General features: G+C 49.4%; 1 protein-coding gene and 1 long non-coding RNA gene across 6 annotated transcripts in view; one reads left to right on the top strand and one right to left on the bottom strand.

The window, feature by feature from the left end:
- LOC308491173 overlaps positions 1 to 9,219 on the bottom strand; it is a 29,605-nt gene extending 20,386 nt beyond the window's left edge. Inside the window, exon 1 of the long non-coding RNA XR_013992298.1 lies at positions 9,156 to 9,219. This is a non-coding gene — a long non-coding RNA (uncharacterized lncRNA). The remainder of the gene's footprint in view (positions 1 to 9,155) is intronic.
- Positions 9,220 to 9,627: 408 nt separating this feature from the next.
- On the top strand, positions 9,628 to 17,677 carry SRXN1 (sulfiredoxin 1). Of its 5 annotated transcripts, none has more exons than XM_081034186.1 (3): positions 9,628 to 10,066; positions 13,455 to 13,622; positions 16,394 to 17,677. In XM_081034186.1, the coding sequence occupies exons 1-3, from the start codon at positions 9,857 to 9,859 to the stop codon at positions 16,478 to 16,480; spliced, it is 465 nt and encodes a 154-aa protein (XP_080890312.1). In that variant the 5' UTR covers positions 9,628 to 9,856; the 3' UTR covers positions 16,481 to 17,677. The 5 variants fall into 5 exon arrangements, 3 of the variants coding, with proteins under 3 accessions (XP_080890312.1, XP_080890313.1, XP_080890314.1); XM_081034187.1 differs by having other exon boundaries at positions 16,397 to 17,495; XR_013992296.1 differs by having other exon boundaries at positions 9,643 to 10,066; positions 13,455 to 13,833; positions 16,397 to 17,495.
- The last annotated feature ends 2,100 nt before the right edge of the window (positions 17,678 to 19,777 follow it).

The raw sequence follows: 19,777 nt of genomic DNA, 5'->3' as shown, positions 1-19,777 counted from the left end.
CCTGTGACTAACAGGAAAGAATGTGTCTCATCTTAAAGAATTGCACTTCAAATGAACTACACCTCTCAAACAAATACAACTGTGAGCCAGATTCGTCTCTTGACAGCCAGCTTACAACCCCTATTCTTCCCCACCTCATCCCTTACTGCTCTGGCTGGGTTTCTGGCCAGCCCTATTGGTCTCACAAGCAGCAAGTGCATGCATGCAGAAAAAGACTTTGACTCAAAGTTGTCCGAAAACAGTGAACTGCCCCTAGAGCTCATGAGCAACCTGTCACTGAAAGTGTTCAGGAAGACACTGCACAAACAATCCGTCTTCTGTGCCAGCTGTCTCGATGGTCCTTCCAAACACAAATCTGTCCTTGCTTTACTAAGAACTTCACTGGGGACCACCAACATCATGCTACTTAACTCTAACCCGCAACACACACTCACTTAAGAGGTAGGGCCTGTGTACTTTGAGGGCTGGATGCCAGACTGAGGGGTGGGGACTGCAGGCTAGAACCCCCACCTCCCCTGGGGCCACCTTTCAGGTTTCCTCCTTTTGTAGGCTGGACACTCAACTTTTAGCCCCTCACCCTGGTGCTGTCTTGTCCCTTCACGCACCTCTGGACAGGTGGCTGCATTCTGAGCTGTGTGCTAGATGTCTCCAGGAATGACAGCAGTGTGGGAACCCCCCAAAGTCTCCAGTGGGGTTTTGAGGGGCCCAGGCACATGTGGCCTTTCCTGGCCATCCACACACAGTCCTTTGTGGTTACACACTGCTTCTGATTGGTTGTTGCATCAATTACTTTCGTTTCAGATCCAGGGAGCAGAACCCATTCTAGATCAGCATTTTATAAACATCTAAATTCCCTGCATCAAATCCCTTTGAAGTGGAAAGTATTTAACACAGGGAATTGGCTGCTGACAAAGTTGCTGGAAAGGCTGAGAGGGTGGGCCCTCAGCTAGACCCCCAGAATATCGCCACAGAACTGGCCCACCAGGAGAGTTACTACCTCTTCCACACCAGATGGGAGTCAGGCAGCTGCACTGGAAGTACTAAGCTCAAGAACACAGCCGTGTGGGTGTGTTTTTGACCCAGGGATGAGGAGGCCCGTGCCACTGCCTCTATAACTCTCTCCCATCTCCCACTGTGACAGTGGCTCAACCCTAGAACACTATTACAGGAAAACTTAGTCTTTTCACGACCATCTTGCCAGTAGCAAGAGACAAGGCAATAAGAAAATGGGCCCTGCTCACTTCTGCCTTCCAAATCCCACGGAAGTGCATCTAACTGGCAGAATCTAATTCACTGTCAATATCCTTGCTGCAAGAAAGTCTGAGAAAAGTATTTTTTAACTTTCCAACACACGATACAAAAGGCACCCTAGAGGGACATGTAAATGGATGCTGGATGCCAACGGACCATATCCATCCCAGTTGTAGGTCTCTCATCCATCCTACACCTCCCTCCTTGATTGGCAGCCATGCAATTTGGGGACTGAATCAGCGTAAGGGATGGTCTTGACTGGTTGAAGAGTAATCCCATCCCCATGGGTTGAGAAACGGGTATATGACTCGATTTTGGCCAACGAGACTTAAGGAGAGGTTAATGAGATTCCGGGAACATGAACAAGGAAGTGTGTCATCTTCCAGGGAACCAGTGGGTAGCAGGAAGTCCACAGCCTGGATGTAGAGCAGAGAGATGGGAAAAGCCCATATCCCTGATGACATCAGGGAGCCCTGGGGAAATCCACCCTGAAACGTACTCAGTGTGCTGCCTCTGAACTTCATGGTCTGTGACATGAGTGTCTATTGTGTAAATCAGTTGAATCAGGTCTGTTACCTGCAGCCCAGAGCCCCTCAATTAGAGTTATTGATCTAGTCTGCTTTTCACAATTCTGTGAAAGGAAGACTTCCATGATGCAGCTCTCTGGTTCTCCTCTTACCTGTCTGGCTGCTCTGCCTAGCAACTCTGCAGACTTACGTTCCTAGACCCAAGGAAGGAACGCACTTCCTGTTCCTTCTTATGTCCCAGTTTGTATTCCTGAAGGTTCTCTCCTCACTGTATGCTCTCATGAAGCAATCTCATTACACCCATGGCTTCCATTTCCACCCAAATGCAGATGACTCACAAATTTACATTTTCAATTCTGACCTCCACTCTGCGTTGCAAATCAATGTCTCCCAGCAGGCCACCTCCACAAGGTGGAAACACCACAGACCAGCCCAAGTCTGAAGCCATGATTTGGTTCTCCCCCAGGGTTTCCCACCTCCATGAATGGCACCAGCACCCATCCAGTCTTGTAACCACAAAACCCAGACGTCATTTCTCCCACCTCTGTCTGCCCCACCCTACCCAATCCATCAGCAGGTTCTGTTAACTTTTCCTATCTTCTCAGTCTCCAGCCTAGTCCATACCTACCATTATCTCTTGCCAGGACAACAGGACTAGCCTTCTCACTGGTCTCCCTGGATCCATTTTGCCTCCCCCACCTCCCTTCCTCTCTCCACAGCAGCCACAGAGATCTTTTCAAAAATGCAGATTTGATTATATCACTCCCATGCCCCTTCTCTGCTTAAAACACTTCAGTGACTTCCCACTGTGTGTGGGAAAAGTAGAACCTGCTCCGGGTGACTTTTGAAGCCCTACCTGGTGTGGCTCTTTCCATCACTCCGGCTGAATCTTCGACCATGTGCCCTTTGCTCTTTGAGCTCCAGCTGCCTTTTTTCTGCAACTTTGCTCCCTCTTGCCACAGGGCCTTTGCATAAGCTGTTCTCTCCACCAGTACCATATTCCATCTGCCATCCTCACCACCCTTCTCTAGTCAATACCTTTTCATCATCTCCCAGCTGTGTGGTCACCTCCTCAGGGACCACATGCGGTTTGTTCTCAGCATTTTACCATTAATGTATACTTTCCCATTAATCAGTGTAATCTTTGGTCATTCTGTCTCCCTCACTAGACTACAAGCTTCATGAGGCAGAGACTAAAATCTCTTTTTGTTCATCATTAAATCCCCTGGGTCTAGCACGGCGCCTACCCAACAGCAGATGACCAGTAATTATTTTGTTAATGAACAACATATATTTAAGTCATAATAAACTATGGTGGCTCATGCTTTTTTTAAAAAAAGAAAAGTCTCTGTCCCTCATGGCCATAGCTGATTAGTTCAGTTGTGGTCATCTGACTACAACTTGGAAATGTTCTGTCTCCTTCTCTCTGAGTCATGACCTGTAATTTGAGAGCTGTGGCTCAGCTTGCTAGCCACTTATCAATCTCCATTTTCTCCTTCCTTAGTAAGACAACTCCAATTTTAGCTGACCATATGGCCTCATTGAATGAAGACTACATATCCCTGCTGCTCTTGCAGCCAGCAGTAGACATGTGACCAAGTTCTGGCCAATGGCATGCAAGGAAAAGTGTTACACGGAACTTCTGAGACATCATCCAAAAAGGAGAGGGTCAGATCCTTCTGCTTTTCCATTTCTCCACCTCCTTCCAGGCTGGCACTTCAGCAGCAATCTTGAACCAGAAGGTGACCCTGAGAATGAAAATCCTACTCTAAAATGATTACAGTAGAAAGATAAAAAGGGCCTGTGCCCCTGGTGACCATGAAGCAGCCACCCCAGCTTCACCCCATAGCCACCCAGCCCTGAGGCCCAGCTTCACCCCACCACCCCCATCAAGGGAGTAGCCAAGTGTTCCCATTTTTATTAAGCTAATTCACATTGGCTTTCTCACTTGCAAACAAGAGTCTTGGCTAATACATTGAGACTAGTCTGCAAGTGCAAACACAGAAAGACCTTCAAGATCTATTATTAATTTAAAACGTTAGCAAACAGCTCATATTTATTGGGCACTTACAATGTGTGAGCATTGTGCATTGTTCTAAGGACTTTACCTATATCATCTCTTTTATTCTTTCAACAACCCTACTGATTAGGTGCCAGTATAATGGCCACTTTGCAGGTTAGGAAACTGAGGCACAGACAGGGGACTGGCCCAAGGTCACACATCTAATAAGATGTGTGTAATTTTAACCCAGGCAAGGTGCAGAACTATTGAGAGTGATCCATGATATTCCCCCTTTGCCTTAGTTTTGGTTCCCCAACAGCAATCTGAGACTTGAGTGCAGGTAGTTTATGTGGGAGGTGATCCCAGGAAGTAGGAGTGCGGGGCAAGAAAAATGAGACAGAGGGTCACTGCTGCAGCAATGGGGCCGGGTACTGCTGGTCTCTGAGAAGGGTCCAGAAAGGTATGAATGGTCTGGAACGCCTCTCACAACTATCCACCTGTGACATTAGAAGACTGGCTTTTATTCGTCAGCTCCTGTCTCCATCGGTGAACACCCCAACACCTCTGGGATATGCCTGTGTAGGGGCAGAGCTCCTGCAGGGATGGAAAATGTGGCAGCACTGGGAGCTTGGGCTGGAAAGCTGGCAGTGCTAGGTGAGTTCTCGCTTGCGTAGAATTTCCCACCACAACTACGGCTAAAATCAAAGGCTGGCCAAGGAGATGTGACACTGATACCCAGGCCTTTGCTCCACCCTTTCCTCATCAACAAACCTCCCATTTGTTCAGACATCCACCCATCACTTAACCCATCTACTGTAGGTGGCTCAGAAGAGGCTGACTCCTGGGTTGTGGTTGATTGGTCTCCTCTAAGCCAATCACTGTCATCCCAATGGGTGACATGTTCCACCCACGTTTAAGCAGCTCAGCCTTGTAGCAGGTCCCTGAAGATGTTATTAATCCCAGTTAGTCATGTGACTCAAGCTAATCGAATCAGACTGAAAAGCTGTAATTCCATCATCACTGGGGGAGAGGCTCTCTTTCTCTTTTCCTGGATGTGAACTGTTATGGACTGAATGTTTGTGTGCCCTTAAAATTCATATGTTGAAATCCTAACCCCCAATGTGATGGTATTTGGAGGTGGGATTTTTGGGGAGGTTATTAGGTTATGAGAGTGGAGCCCTCGTGAATGGAGTTAGTGCCCTTATAAGAAGAGACCCTAAAGAGCTCTATCACCACAAGGTGAGAACACAGCAAGAAAACAGCCATCTACTAACCAGGAAGTGGGCCATCATCAGACACCAAATCTGCCAGAGACTTGATCTGGGACTTCCAGCTCCCCAAATTGTGAGACACAGATGTTGTTGAAGCCGCCCAGTCTATGGAATTTTGCAATAGCAGCTTGAGCGAAGACAGGAACAAAGAAGGAGGCTGCCCCAGTTGGCACAGGCAGTCATTTTGTGCCTATGAGGAACAGCAGTTTAAGTGCAAAGCTGCCTCAAGACCCCAAGGAAATGCTCAGCAGGCACCGAACCCGCAGAAGAAATAGACAAACTTTCTGCCTGAAACAAGTACAGGAACTTAGGGGTTGATAGAGGGGACAAGGAAGACACGGAGAAGAAAACAGAAAGAGAATGGGACCAACCTATAAGCCAAGCTGTTAGAGAAATGGACTAGAGCATTGTGTGGGTAAGGGAATATAAGATTTTAGCGTTCCTTCTTTTTGTGGCACAGAAATACTTTTTTTATCTCCCCAAACACTCCTGTACATATCCAAATACCTAATGTACCAGATTCTTTGTCAAAAATGGAAGAGACAGTGGGGCAGGGAGCCCAGGAGCAAGATGGGGAGAACAGGTAGTTAGCGCTTTTGGCTGCAAACAACAAACACGGACTCTGGCTGGTTTGGACAGGAATGTATTGATGTCCTGCCCTTATTCCCTTGGGCCACATCTGAAGTCACCATAAGTAGGCATCAGCCTGTGTCCTCAGATGCTCGCTCAGTTTGAGTATAGGGCAGCCCAGAAATGCCAAAGATTGAACATCCTCAGGCCACCTTTAACCAATAGGGGACAGAAGTCAGTAAATAAATGCCCATGCCCCTCTCCCTCAGAGGGACAATTCTGATGCATGATACTTCTTCTCAGAGACCCCAGCAAAAGTGACCCCAGTTGTCCAGCAAGTAACCTGCTCATCAGTATGCCCTTTATTGACACTTCTCCCTTCCCCAGTCCTTTCTGGAATCACCTCTATAGCAGATGTGTCTTCCAAAGATGGTCACAACAATACCTCCCACCCACCGCTCTTTTAGAACCTTGCTACGCCTCCCATGAGGAGACTGAATCCCTTTCCTAGAGCTGAGGGGTGCGGTGCGAGGGTTGTGACAGCTCCTGCAAATAGAATGCTGCAGAAATGATGCTATATGACTTCCAAGACTAGACTAGAAAAGACCATGAAGCTTTTGCAGATTCTCTTGGGATATTCACTCTTGAAAGTCAGCCATCATGTTATAAGGAAGCCCAGGCCACCTGGAGAGGCCACATGGAGGTGTTCTGGCTGACTGGCAGTACCACCTGCCGGACTTGTAAGTGAAGTCACCTCCTGGTGATTCCAGCCCCTGCCATCAGGTCACCCCAGCTGTTGAATCACCTACCCACTGATGTCACAGACATTGTAGGGAAGAGACAAGCAGTCACCACGGTGCCCTGTCTGAATTCTTGACCCACAGAATCTGTGAGCTTAATAAAATGGTTGTTTTAGGCTACTAAATTTTGGAGTGGTTTGTTTTACAGCAATAATAACCAGAACACCTCCCACATAAACTACCTGCACACAAGTCCTTGTCTCGGGGTCTACTTTTGGAAGAATCCAAACTGAAACACAAGGATATTGTGTATATCCCAAAATTTCTCCAGCTTTCAGTTCCAGATTTAAATTAGACTCAGTGGAAGGTACCTCATTTTAATCCCAACAAGAGACGTAAGTCTCAGTCTCATTGGTTTAGGGAGAGATGGGCCAATATAATGCAATTGCTGACTGGACAGGTCCCCCTTCCTCCTCACCATCCCCCCACCATGAGGTCTGCCCACCAACCACACAGTCCTGAGAGCAGGGGAGCGAGGTTCCCCACAGGAAAACTAGGTTGCAGCCACCAGGCCTTGCCAGTTCTGTTCAAGGATCAGAGGCCATGAACTTCGGCGGAGGTAAACCATCATCAGCCCAGAGACGAGTATCAATTAAGCCAACCTAATCAGGGTAATCCTACTCCCCTCACCAGGGACTGGTTTAGGCACAGATATGTGATATAGTTCTTATCAGGAAAAGGCTCCTGAGAAAGGGGGGAGGATGGTAGGCAGTGGTTAGAAAAGGTTTCTTCACTCTTAAAAAGAGGCACAAAGGGATATCTTAACTTATACCTTTGAAAGTTGTTGTATAGTGATATTTGGAGCTACAGCAGCTATGCTGGGACCATAAGGGACAAGCCTGAGGATAAAAACCGGAACACAGAGGTTCTTTCCAAAGAGGGAAAGAACTGGATCTTGGATGACATTATTCAACTACCTCTTTACCAACTATGGATACACCTATTCTGTATCCATAACATCTTTGTTAGGTAAACAAATCTTCTTAATGTTTAAGCCATTTTGAGTTGAACCATAGGTATCTTAACATACAGAACTTGATACGAGGAATGGGGGCCTCACTGGGCATACCATGATGAGAGATTCAGGTCAAATCTCCATTTTTCCATCCCAGAAGCTGTTCTGCCTCTTCTTACTTCCTGTAATGAGGAAGTGGTTCTAGAAGGGACACATTCCTTCTTGATAAAATTCTCTAATTCTCAATAATTCTGGGGTTGAGGAGTGGGTATCAGTTTTATTTTCAGAAACGAAGTATGATTTAGGTTCTCACAAGGGATTATATTTTGGAACTGTGGCAAGGGACAGGGTTCAAGTGAAATGCATAACGCTGCAGCATTCTAAGGTTTGCAAGAGACTCAGAACCCAATGTGAATGATCTTCAACAGCGAAATGGGTGTTACATAATTCACAGAGCACTTATTATGTGCATTCTCGCAATTCACACTCTCAACAACTTCAAGCGATGGACAGCATTACGCCATTTGGCAGAGGGTTCAGAAAGTGTCAGTAACCGACCCATGCAGCAGCGCCCCTCCCTTTAGATGTAACTAAAGGTGACCCTCTTTGGTTTCCTCCGCTAAGAGGGTGATTATGCATTCCCCATGCAGGTGACAACTAGGGTAAGAAGGAGGACAACCAAACCAGACATGCCTGTCTTCGGCCAGATCTGAGACTGTCTCAAGCTGCTTTTGCTCAAGCTGCTTCCGTGGATGAACGCCATTTACATCACCTTTTATTCAGCACTTCCTAGTACCAGGTACCTTTCTAAATACTTAAAAGTGTCATTCTCATTTATTCTCCCTGGCAACTCGGAGAAGAAACTGAGGCACAGAGAAGGTGGGTAAGCCCTCCCCTGCCCCCAGGTTACACAGCTAGTAGATGGAGCCAGGATTTGAACCCATACCATTCAAGTGATTCCAGAGCCTACACCCTAAACCATCACCCACTTCTTCCCTCTCCCTCTCCAGGACCACACCACTTTACAGTTTGAATGTCCCTCCTCCAGAGAGCCTTTTCCGATGCTCTTAGTCAATCATGGCCTCTCCTTCAGCACTCTGGGTGTGCATGATCAAATTAGTCACTCACCTACCTTGGTTGCCACTCTGTAAGCACTGGTTTACAGCCCACCCAGCCTTCCATCATCTATTATCTCTGAGTGTCACCACAAGCTTCCCACAACCATTTCACAGAAGAGAAGGCTAAGGCTCACAGAGGTTAAGCAATTTGCCTGAGACCACACAGCTAGGGAGTGGCCAGATGGGACCTGAATCCAGACCAATCTGTGCTCAAGCCCGACGCTGACAAAGATGCTGATAAACACCTGGAATTTAAACGAGGGGCCTCTGCCTGCCGAACGTGGGCCCAGGGGGACAGAGGGCTTTAAACGGAAGAAAGTGGGGCTGACAGTCAGCGTGTCTGGGCCTAAGCCATCGCCACGACCCCCTGTAACCTTGGTGTCCACATCTGTAAGCAGCTGTTCGAGGTTAAGCGGCCCAGAGTTCTGGCCTCAGATGACCTGATTTTCATTTTCAGCTGCTGTACCTTGGACAAACGGTTCAAACACCCCATCTACTTGCTTGTGGTGATGTCAGGATGCGATGAGACAGTTAGTGTGGAACTTGAGGGCAGTGCCCACACACTGCCAGCAAGATCCCAGAAGGCTCCTGAGGACAGCTCGTTTTGCTGTAGGGAATCCGTCAGCGGTGAGGTGGAGAGTGTACCCGGGAGCCAGCCTACCTGGATTTAAACCCTGCTGCAGCCACTTCCTAGCTCCATGCCCTTGGGCAAATCACTGTGCCTCAGTTTCCTCATCTGTAAAAAGGAAATAACCAAAACCATTTTAATAAAAAGGGGAATAATCATACCTATCGGGCAAGGCTGTTTTGATGTGCATGTAAAAGTGTGTAGAACAGTGTCTGACACAGCACCAGACTCGTAGTTTTACTGTTGGTAGGTATTGTCACCTCCAGGGTTATTGTCGCTAGGGCTCCCACGGCCAGGCCGCGCAGTACTGTGGCTTTTGCTGACTCATCCTGGCTCGGCAGGTCCCGCTGCCTCCCGCCCCCTAACCTCCTCGGCTCCCGACCCGGCGGGCCTGAGTCACCCCGGACTGTGCGTCACCCGCGCCCTCCCGCCCCGCGACCTGCAGACTCACCCTGAGTCAGCGGGTGCGGGCGCTTCCACTCCCAGGACAGCGCACGGCGGACGGAAGGCGGCGGGGCGCCCCCCGGCGGAGAGCCGGAGCCCGCGCCTGTCCGGCGGCGCCCACTGAGCCCGGCAGACGTCGCGTTGGGGGGGCGGGGGACGGGCCGTATCACCGCGGGGCCACGGGAAAAAGGAGCTCTGGCCCGAACCCCCCGCCCTCCCGCGCGGAATGGTATGGCCCGGCCGGGTTAAAGCCCGCGGGAGGGGGCGCGGCCTGCGGCGGCGGCGGCGCGATGGGGCTGCGAGCTGGAAGGTCCCTGGGCAGGGCGGGGACGGGCCGGGGGGAACCCGGAGGACCCGGGCCGAGCGGCGGCGCTCTAGGAGGCAGCATCCACTCGGGCTGCATCGCCGCGGTGCACAACGTGCCGCTGAGCGTGCTCATCCGGCCGCTGCCGTCTGTGCTGAACCCGGCCAAGGTGCAGAGCCTCGTGGACACGATCCGGGTAAGGCCGGCCGGAGGTAGGGCTCCGGAGGAGGGAGGTCGCACTGGACGCGAGAGGGGACTGGTCCCAGGCTCCGCCGGAGGTCAGCATTTGCTGTGTGACCTTGAACAAGTGGCTGAGCCTCTCTGGGCCTGTTGTCTCACTTGAGCAAGGTGGATGGGACGGGATGATTAAAATAACGATCGCTAACTCTTAAAAAGAGAGCAGCTGCAGTGGCTCAAGAGCTGTGTAGTTTCTTCATGTCAACCCTATGAGGCAGATCCTACTATATTGTTCCTCTTTTACAGACGAGGAAACTGAGGCGGATTTAAGCAACTTGTTCAAGGTCAGGCACTTAGAAAGTGGCATAGCCTGTTCCCAGTGCCCAGCAGCATGGCCACCACTCTATCTGGAGATAAGCTGTGCTGTCACTTATGGCTGTGGCAGGGGGACTGGGCATGTCATGTCTGCTGGGAGTTTGAGTTGGAACAGGGAGGGGATCAGTTAGTCCCATCACGGAAGGAGGGTCGGGTTAGGTCTGCATGGCTTCTTGACCCCTTCCCCCAGACCCTTGGAAGGTGACCATCTGAGACCCAAGGCCCCACCAAACACCTCTACAGCTCCCCCAAATGTCTTTCAACCCTAAAGTTTGCACTGCTGTTCCCACTGCCTGGACCTGCTTCCCAAAGAGCCGCAGGGTCTGCTTCCTCATCCATTTCAGGTATCTGCCTCCCTGTCCTCCCTGGCTGGTGGTGCCCTCGCCTCTCTAGCTGCCCCCTTCACCTGAGCTATTTCTCCATGAAGCACTTATTCCCCCTGAGATGATATTATTCCTTTATTTGTTCGTGTTTCGTTGTCTGTCTGCGCCCACCTCATGGGCACTCCACAAGAGCCGAGGCTGTGTCCTATCTTGGCTGTCTCCTCAGCACTAGCTCAGTACCTGGCTGTTTTTGAAGGATCTAGCCATACAGGATCTCTCCCATCCCTGGGCCTTTGCACAGGCTTTTTCCCTGCCAGGAAAACTCTTCTATCTTTTCTTTATTATTTCTAACATCTCAGTCTTCCTGTGTCAGGGTCACTGTCTTCCCTGGTGGCCCCTACTTGGTTAGAGGCCTCCTGTGGGCCCCTAGCCTCTTGCCTGCTTACCACCATAGCTCTGATCCCTCTGTGTTTTAATGGGCTATTTAGACATCTGTCTTTTACCCTAGAACCATATGCTCTGTGAGGGCCAGAACCAGACCTGTCTTTGCTTACCGTAGGTATTAGTTTTCTTTGGCTACTGTAACAAATTACCAGAAACTTAGTGGCTTAAAACAATACAGGTTTCTTATTTTATAGTTCTATAGTCAGAAGTCCATAGTGTGTCTCCCTGGGCTAAAATCAAGGTGTCAGCAGGGTTCCATTCCTTTCTGGATTCCTTTCTGGAGGCTGTAGGGGAGAGTCCATTTCCTTGCATTTACCGGCTTTTAGAAGCCACCATATTCTTTGGCTCATGGCGTCTTTCCTCCATCTTCAAAGCCAGCAACATCAGACCTCCTCTTATGCTAGAATAATTTTCTATGTCAAGATCCTTAGCTTAATTGCGTCTGCCAAGTCCCTTATGCCATGTAAGGTAACATATTCACAAGCTCCAGGGATTAGGATGTAGCCATCTTTGAGAACTGTCATTCTGCCCACCCTCTATCATGCCACCTGCAGCCAGCACACTGCCGCTCATTAGTGTTCCACTGCCAGGCAGGCTGTTCTCCATGCCTCCCAGGCATCAACTTCTTGACTTTTCATCAGCCCTGTAGAGTGTCTTGCTCCCATTTTACAGATGAGGAATGATGCTTAGAAAGGCAAGGTCACTTGCTCAGGGTCCCTCAGCTGCTCTGTGGAGTTGCAAAGATTCAAATCCAGGTTTGCCTGGTTCCAGAGCCCCTGCTCAAAACTGCTTATAACTTACTGGTTAATAAAGATTTCTGGAATAAATGGATAAATGAATCCATCAAAGCAGCATACTAAGAGAGAACCCATGGACCAGTGGTGGGAGGCCTTCTAGGCAGCTCACACTTCATATGGTCTCCCCAGCGTCCTCTACCCCCCACTTGGCCCTGCCCCAGGCTTTCCCTACTTAGAGGACCACCCACTCTCCACCCGGCAGGAAATCAGCTTAGATTCTCCTTCTCTTCTCACATTTACCCTTTCTGCCAGTCTGCTTGGATCTGCACCCTAAACATGCCCCAAACCTGTCCACCTCTCCCTTTCGCCTCCGTGCCCTCACCCAGCCAGCGTCTCCTGCTGAAGACCCACTGAGGCCGCGCCTCTATCCTCCCAAGTTTTGCCTTTGTCCACCCCACCAAGGCTGATCTCCCATGACAACTTAATAGAATGTTCATTAGATCATGTCACCCCCCCCACCCTGTTTGAAATGCTCCAGAGCCTACCCACTGCTCTGAGAAACAAACCTGTACCGTATGGCTCCTGCTGCCCTCTCTGACCTCTTCTATTCCTCCACCCTCCTTGAGTCCACTCTGATTATATTGGCCTTCTTGCCATGCCTCCAACACAGTGAACTTGTTCTGGCCTCAGGTCTTTTGCACTTGCTGTTCTCTCTACCTGGAATGCTCTTTCCTCCAGTAATTCACAGCATTTATTATTGAGTACTTTCCATGTTCCCAGCAGTCAGAGTGCTTTACATGTATTAACTTATTTAATCCAACAGTTCTACGAGGTGTGCATGTTTTCTTCATCCCCATTTGATAGATGGGGTAACTGAGGCACAAAGAGATTAATTGCCCAAGATCATGTAGCAGCTAAGTAACAGAGCTGAGATTTGAACCTGGCAGTCGGGCTCTTACTCTAAACTATTCCACCTATCTCTCTTCCCAAGTGGACTTCTCTGTGTTCAGGTCTCTGTTCCACTGTCACCTCAGAGAGGCTTTGTGGAACCCTATACCTGTCATGTCAACCTGTGTTATTGTCTCTATGGCATTTATCACTCTAACACTCACTTCTTCCTTTCATCTGCCCCACTATGCTAAAGCCCGTGAAGGCAGGGGCTATGTCTCATTTCAGCTGTCCCTTATTCCCAGAGTCTAGAATAGTGCCAGATTCATAGTGTGTGTGTATGTATTTGCAGATGTATATGCATATGGTATGTTGATAAATGTTTAACAACCTGGTGTTTAGAGGGGGAAAAACCCTGACTTGTATCATCTTCTCATACTCTCGACAATGCTGATTTTAAAGCTACCGAGGTGATGTCAACCAACTCCCAAAAATCCTGAATATTTAACAGTGTCTCTCACAAGCCAGCTTGAGCCAGTGTGCACACCCTGTAGGAGTTCAACACATGCTAACAAAGTCTGCTTTGCAAACTGTCAAGCATTATTCCATGCTCATTCACCCTATGCCTTCTTCTCTCCAGGAGGACCCAGACAGTGTACCACCCATAGACGTCCTCTGGATCAAAGGCGCCCAGGGTGGTGACTACTTCTACTCCTTTGGGGGTTGCCACCGCTATGCAGCCTACCAGCAGCTACAGCGAGAGACCATCCCTGCCAAGCTTGTCCAGTCCACCCTCTCGGACCTAAGGGTATACCTGGGTGCTTCCACGCCGGACCTGCAATAGCAGCCTCCTTGGCACCTACCACCACTCCCAAGAGCCCAAAAACCACACCTGGCCTCCCGTGGACTGGGCCTTGCAGAAGGTGTAGCTGGGGTGCATTCTCTTTGCACCTGGAGGGAGTGTCTGACTCTAAACACCCTCTTTGCGAGCTGCAAGACCTTAGACTCATTATGTTTCGGTAGGAGGCCCAGTTCCCACTGCTATGAAAATGGGTCATGTCTTTACTCTCAAGGGATTATTGAGAGGATGAAATGAGAAAGGAGATTGGGTTGGAGAGCCCCGTGCTGCTGGCTCCAGATTCCCAAGAACAAGGAGCCTGCTGCATTTTTGTCTTTGTATATCCTATTGTGCGGAATACATTTAGCTCTAAGTAAAGGAAAACCTAGGTTACAGTGGCTTAGACTAAGAGAAGTTTGTTTTTCCACATAGCGTCAATCCTGGAGACAGGTGCTAATGGTATTAGTTTAGCCACGCAGCAAAGGTAGGGCACACGTCTCTGTGATCCTTTTAGTCTTTCATTGCTTGGTACTTCTTGGTCACAAGATGGCTGCCGTACCACCGTGAATCATATCTGTTTAAGGAAGAAATAAGTGGGGGAGGAGGAAGGGTCAGCCAGCTAGACCAGTGAACGTCTATCATCAAGTCAAACCTTTTTCAGAGGCATGTTTCCTGCTCTTTCTCCCTGCATATTTCCATTTAGGTCTCCATGGCCTAAACCAACTACCGTTGCCAACCCTAGTAGCAAAGAAAGCTAAGATAGCAGGGAACAGAATTGTCACAATTGAGTAGATCAACCATAGCCCATCTCCTGGGACTGGCACACTGCCTCTTGAGATAAAACAGAATCCCATTACCAGGAGAAAAATGAGGAATTGTGTATAGTTAGCCATTGCCGTGTAACAAATCATCCTCAAACTTAGCAGCTAAAAACAAGTCATTTATTTGCCCATAATTCTGTGGGAAGGCAGTTCAGGCCAGGCTTATCTGGATAGTTCTGTTGATGTTGCCCAGGGTCATTCCTGGGACTCTGCAATCAGCTGTCACCTCAGGTGGGGTTATATGGTCTAGGATGGTCTAACTCTCTTGTCCGGCAATTGGCAGGCCGTTGGCTGGATGACTTGGTTTTCTTCCATGTGGCCTCTCCAGCAGGTTAACTCAGGCTTAGTCACTGAGGGACTCAGGATTCTAAGAGAATGAGAAGCTACAAAGCTTCTTGCGTTCTAGGCCCAGAATTGGTACAACATCATTCTGCTAAGTTCTTTTTGTCAGAGCAAATCATAAGGCTGGCCCGATTCAAGGAGCATGGAAACAGACTGTTCCTCTTAGAGAAGCTGAAAATAATTTGTGGCATTTTTCATCTATCACAAATGATTTGCATAGGCAAATAACATTACCACACACACAGGGCCTCGCTCTGCCTAAGCTAAAGTCACTAAGACCTTGTCCTGGCCCTCAAATCTGGGGGAAGAGGTGATGGGGGAGGGGGATGGATCTCCCAGGGCTGATCTCACTCTAGTAGGGGCATCTCCCATTGTCTGCACTGCTGGGTTGGGGTAGGCCAGGTGGGATATTCCAGAGGCCTCTGAAAACCAAGAGTCCTCTGGGGAAGGGAAGAAGAGGTAGAGGAAAGGTGCAAGTAAGGTAGGCCTTGTTCTTCCTGCCCTGCTAAGGGATCTTGGTCAGTTGGTGTTTCAAGCCTCAATTTCCTCGGGTCAGTAATGAAGGCAATAGTTCTCCCACCCATTCTCTGTCACCAGGAAAAATGACTGAGGTAACCAATAGAATTTAAAAGGACTGTAGTCTTAAATGCAACGTGACATATTGGATTGGATCTTGGAAGGATAAAAAGACAGTGGAAAAACTGGAAATCTGACTAAGTTCTGGGTTTTAGTTAATAATGACATACCAATGTCTGTCTCTTAGTTGTGACAAATGTACCATGTAAGGTGTAAGATGTTGACGTTGGGATAGGCTGGGTGCCAAGTGTGTGGGCTCTCTGCACTATCTTGGCAACTTTTCTGTAAATCAAAAATCATTCCCAAATAAAAATTTATTTAGTAAAAAAAAAAAGGGGGGGCGGGGGGGTGGTGTAATTGCTTTAGACCAGTGGTTCAGGTTCTCAGACTGGTTTTCTAAAACACAGGTGGCTGGGCCCCACCCCCAGAGTTTCTTATTCAGTAGGTCGGGTGGGGCCCGAGAATTTGCTTTTCTAACACATTCCCAGGTGATGGTGCTATTGCTGCTGTTCAGGGACCACAGGCTGAGAAGCTGATCTAGATAGACCATGTCAACTATTTGCAAATAGGGTGGCACCCGCTCCACCCCCACTGGGCTGGCTCCCAGAAGATCCGTGGTCTGGGGCCAGCTTGTACACTCATTCCACTGTGACATTGGACAAGCCCTTCCCTGGGGACTTTTTCTAAGCTGTCAAATGAACTGTCTATCCCTAAGATTTGTATTAATGTTCAGGAAGCTAAGGACATGATTTGTCTGTGCTGTCATGAGGTGCCCGTGTCTCACATGTGTAATGGTCTCCTGCACCCATTGGCTAGAGTGACTGAATGGTTGCTCCTTCCTGAAAGGGCTTCTTCTTGCAGATAAGACTCAAGCAGGCAATGCTAGGGGCCCTGCTAAGCACTGGGTTGGAGGTGCAGAACAGACTTGGAGTGGGAGGGGTTGGTAATCCTTAAGGAAGAGCAAAGTTTTGAGCTGAGAGCTGCGTTTCCCTCTTACGCCAGCAGGTGGCGCTGCTTTCTGGCCTGCTGGAACACGGCTGGACCTCTACCCCGCAGATCTATGGGAAAGAGATAGATGGAGGGGCCTGAATTTTGAGAGGGGCCCATCAGTTGCCCAGAGAAGCAGGGGTTCCGGGTGTAAGAAGGAGACCTAACTGGGAGGTTCTACTTATTCTGACTGCTCTCGCTCCGTGGCCTCGCACACGTTACAGCTTCTCCAGGCCTGTCTCCTAGTCTACACTGGGAGAGCTGGGCCAGAAGGTATCAGGCTCAGCAAAGGTGACACCTCCTCGAAGCTTCCTGATCCTCCAGGCTGAGCCACCTGTCTTTTCTGGGCTCCCCTGATCCAATTGTGACTTCCCTCCCCAAACAAACAACTATCCCCAGGAACTTGGGTCCGATGACTGGCAGTATTGTGGGGACCCCTTCGTTCCCTTACTACCCTGGATCCAACCTAACTTCTTCACTGTGGTCGATTTAAACAATTGTTTCAATTTCACAAGTTATACATGAAATTCACCTTTAAAACATTAAGATAGTAAAATGCTAAGTAATTAAATATTTTAACATTGAAATAGAGGCAAGCTGAAGCAAGCGCACCATGAGTCACTGTTTTGTTTGTCTCTTCGTCTTCCCTAATTGGAACAATCACCTTTGTGAATTTGGCATATACCCTTTCAGAACTTTTTCAACTGTGCAGTGTGTATATGTGTGTAAGTAAAGAATGCTTCTCTACAGTATTTTGCAGGTTGCACTTACTCCCTAGCATGTGCCCTAGTCCACCTCATTAGTGTCTACTCTTCCCCCGGAGTCTCCCTCATTCTAGTCACTTCCTCAGAGGGGCCTTCCCTGTCCATACCATCTAAAACATCTCCCTCTCCCATCATTCTATCACCTTACTCAGTTTTCTACATGTTATGTATCGCACTCCCTGAAATTATCTTCTGTGTCTGTTTATGACTGTTTCACCCCCTAGAATGTAAGTTCTTGAGACAGGACTTGATCTGTCTTGTTTATCACTGCAGGCCCAGTGCCAAAAACAGTGTGGTACATAGTAAGTGTTCAATAAATAGCTGTTGAATGAATAAATTCCCTAGAGGCTTACCTTAATCTTTTCATTACTGCATGATCCAGGGTCTGACTATAACCATTTATCATTCTGTTAATGGGCATTTGGGGGGTTACAGTTAAGTAGTTTGCTGCTGTGAACACCTTCACCTATCACTCTGTGCTCTCTCAACTGTGTACCTAGGAGTGGACAGCCTGGCCAATACACAGCTCAGTTTGCAGCTTCTGAGGTACTGGCATATTGCTTTCCAGAGCCGCGGTTCCAAGTACCCCTCCCTCCAGCAGAGTTTGGGAGCTGCCTTTTATCCTTACACTCCAACCAGTGCTTCTTCCTAACCTTTTTCTGGGTCATGAACATGGTTGAGAATCCTAAGAAAGCCATGATCCCTTTCTCCAGAAACACACAAATATTATGGGCAATTTCTGGGGCTCCCTGGACTTGATGGTCTCACACCCCAGAGGACCCTGCACTGAGTGTTTAGAAGCCTAATCGTTCTGTGTCACCAGTAGGAATGCTGAGACACACACTAATGAGGGTGTGACTGATTGAGTAAATGGGAGCCACTTTTATGGGGGTAAATGTAAGTGTTCAGACCCTGCTCTGTCTCCAGCAGGAAAATAATACCTATGTGGGGGGCAAGGGGTGGGGCTTCAGACCTGCTCTACCTTGGACCACGGGGGCCCCTGAGGATAGTCTCCAAGAGGTCCCTGGACTCAGGTCTGGACAGCTCCACCTGTCAGCCCTGGCAAAAAGCACACTAAGTAGTATCCAAGGTCAAAGCAGGGAACCAGGAGGAGGTTCTGACTCCCCCGGGCCAGAAGGAGGCTGCAAGGCATCCGTGCCTGCCTCCCTTACATATGAACTGTGTGTTGCAAACCCCTTGGTCAGACCGAGCCTTGGTCAGACCGAGCCTTGGTCAGACCCAGCTGTTGGGGTTGGAATCCTGGCTGTAGCACTTCCATACTGCAGGAGGGTAGAGAGTGCTCATTACAAAAATGCTGTCATTATCACAACCACCACGACCATCATCATCACCCTCACCACCACCTTCGCTTCCATCCTTGGCGCAGTAGTCCAGAGAGGTGGACAGAGCAGGAATAATCTTCCCGGTTGGGCAGATGGGTACACTGAGGCCCCTAACGGAGCAGCGACCTGCCGCAGAGTGCCTGGCAAGAGCAGCCTGGTTAATGGGCCCGCACACACCGACCCCCGAGGGCCCATCCGCCCCCCCCTCCCCCCCCCTCGCAGCCCCTTCCCTGGGCCTGACCCCCGGCGCTGCCTGACAGATGACCTCAGCTGCCGCCAATCCATTGGTTCCAGCTCCCGGGGGGAGCACAGAACAAAGCGCGCTTTGTGGCGGGCCGTCCCCTCACCCGGCGCGTCCGCTGCCGGGACCCCCTCCGGAACTCCGAGCGACGCCCCCAGGCCGACAGCCGTGTAATGTCTTCCAGGCCGTGCAGCAACGCCCAGAGCCCGGAGCCAGGCTCGCCTCCCCCTGGGGGCTCCCCGGGCCTTCCAGGGTCCCACGCTTGACTCCCTAGGCAGCGGAATTGGGGGATGCCCCCAGCAGGAGGTTGTGCTGGCCTCCAACCTCTCCCTGCGGAGGGAACGAGAGGGCAGGAGGAATCTGTGGCCGTGGTTCTGGCCGAGGGCACTGGGCAGGTGCTGCCACCTGAGATAACCTTATGCTAACCCCGAGTGCTACTAAACGGAATGGAAAATACTATTATTGTTGGTGGTGTTGTTACTGTTACTGTTGTGTTGTTGTTGCCATTACTATTCTTTTTATTATTTTATGGAAGTGAGGGGGATTAAGACATACTTGGGTTTAAATTTTGGCTTTGCCATCTACTGGCTGCAGGACCTGGATGAGTAAGTTCACCTTTCAACTCAAAACAGTAATAGTAGCCAACACAGTAGCACCTACTATGTGTCAGACACCCTAAGTGCTTAAAGGCTTAATTTAACTAATTTAGTCCTCACAATAACCTTAGGAGGGAGGAGTTATTGTCCTCATTTTACAGAGGAGCAAACTGTGGCTCCAGCTGTCCCAGAGATAAATTCACCTCTGTGAGCCTGTTTCCTTGTCTGTAAAACAGAGACAAGCATAGTCACTCCCCAAGGGCTGATCACTCTCCTTAGTCTTACCTCTTTCCAGATGAGGACACCGGCCGGGAGCAGGTTCCTGGCTTGCCCAGGGACACCTAGCATGGGTCTACACCCCAGTGTGGTGGGGCAGCCTGGATGGGACAAGGCTTACAGGACAGCTGATGAGGCGGAAGAGGTGGACACCTTCAGCTTGGGAGGGGCCTCGTAGG

This window comes from Rhinolophus hipposideros, assembly GCF_964194185.1.
Source record: "Rhinolophus hipposideros genome assembly, chromosome: 22".
NCBI lineage: Eukaryota > Metazoa > Chordata > Mammalia > Chiroptera > Rhinolophidae > Rhinolophus > Rhinolophus hipposideros.
The sequence above is the reverse complement of the archived record's forward strand: the minus strand, read 5'-3'. Positions and strand labels throughout refer to the sequence as shown.

Excerpts from the sequence above, each read along its gene's own strand:
- SRXN1 (XM_081034186.1), top strand. The coding sequence starts at position 9,857 with ATGGGGCTGCGAGCTGGAAGGTCCCTGGGCAGGGCGGGGACGGGCCGG. Across the intron at positions 10,067-13,454 it reads GCCTCGTGGACACGATCCGG|GAGGACCCAGACAGTGTACC; the intron begins GTAAGGCCGGCC and ends TCTTCTCTCCAG. Across the intron at positions 13,623-16,393 it reads CCACCCTCTCGGACCTAAGG|CAGGTGGCGCTGCTTTCTGG; the intron begins GTATACCTGGGT and ends CTCTTACGCCAG.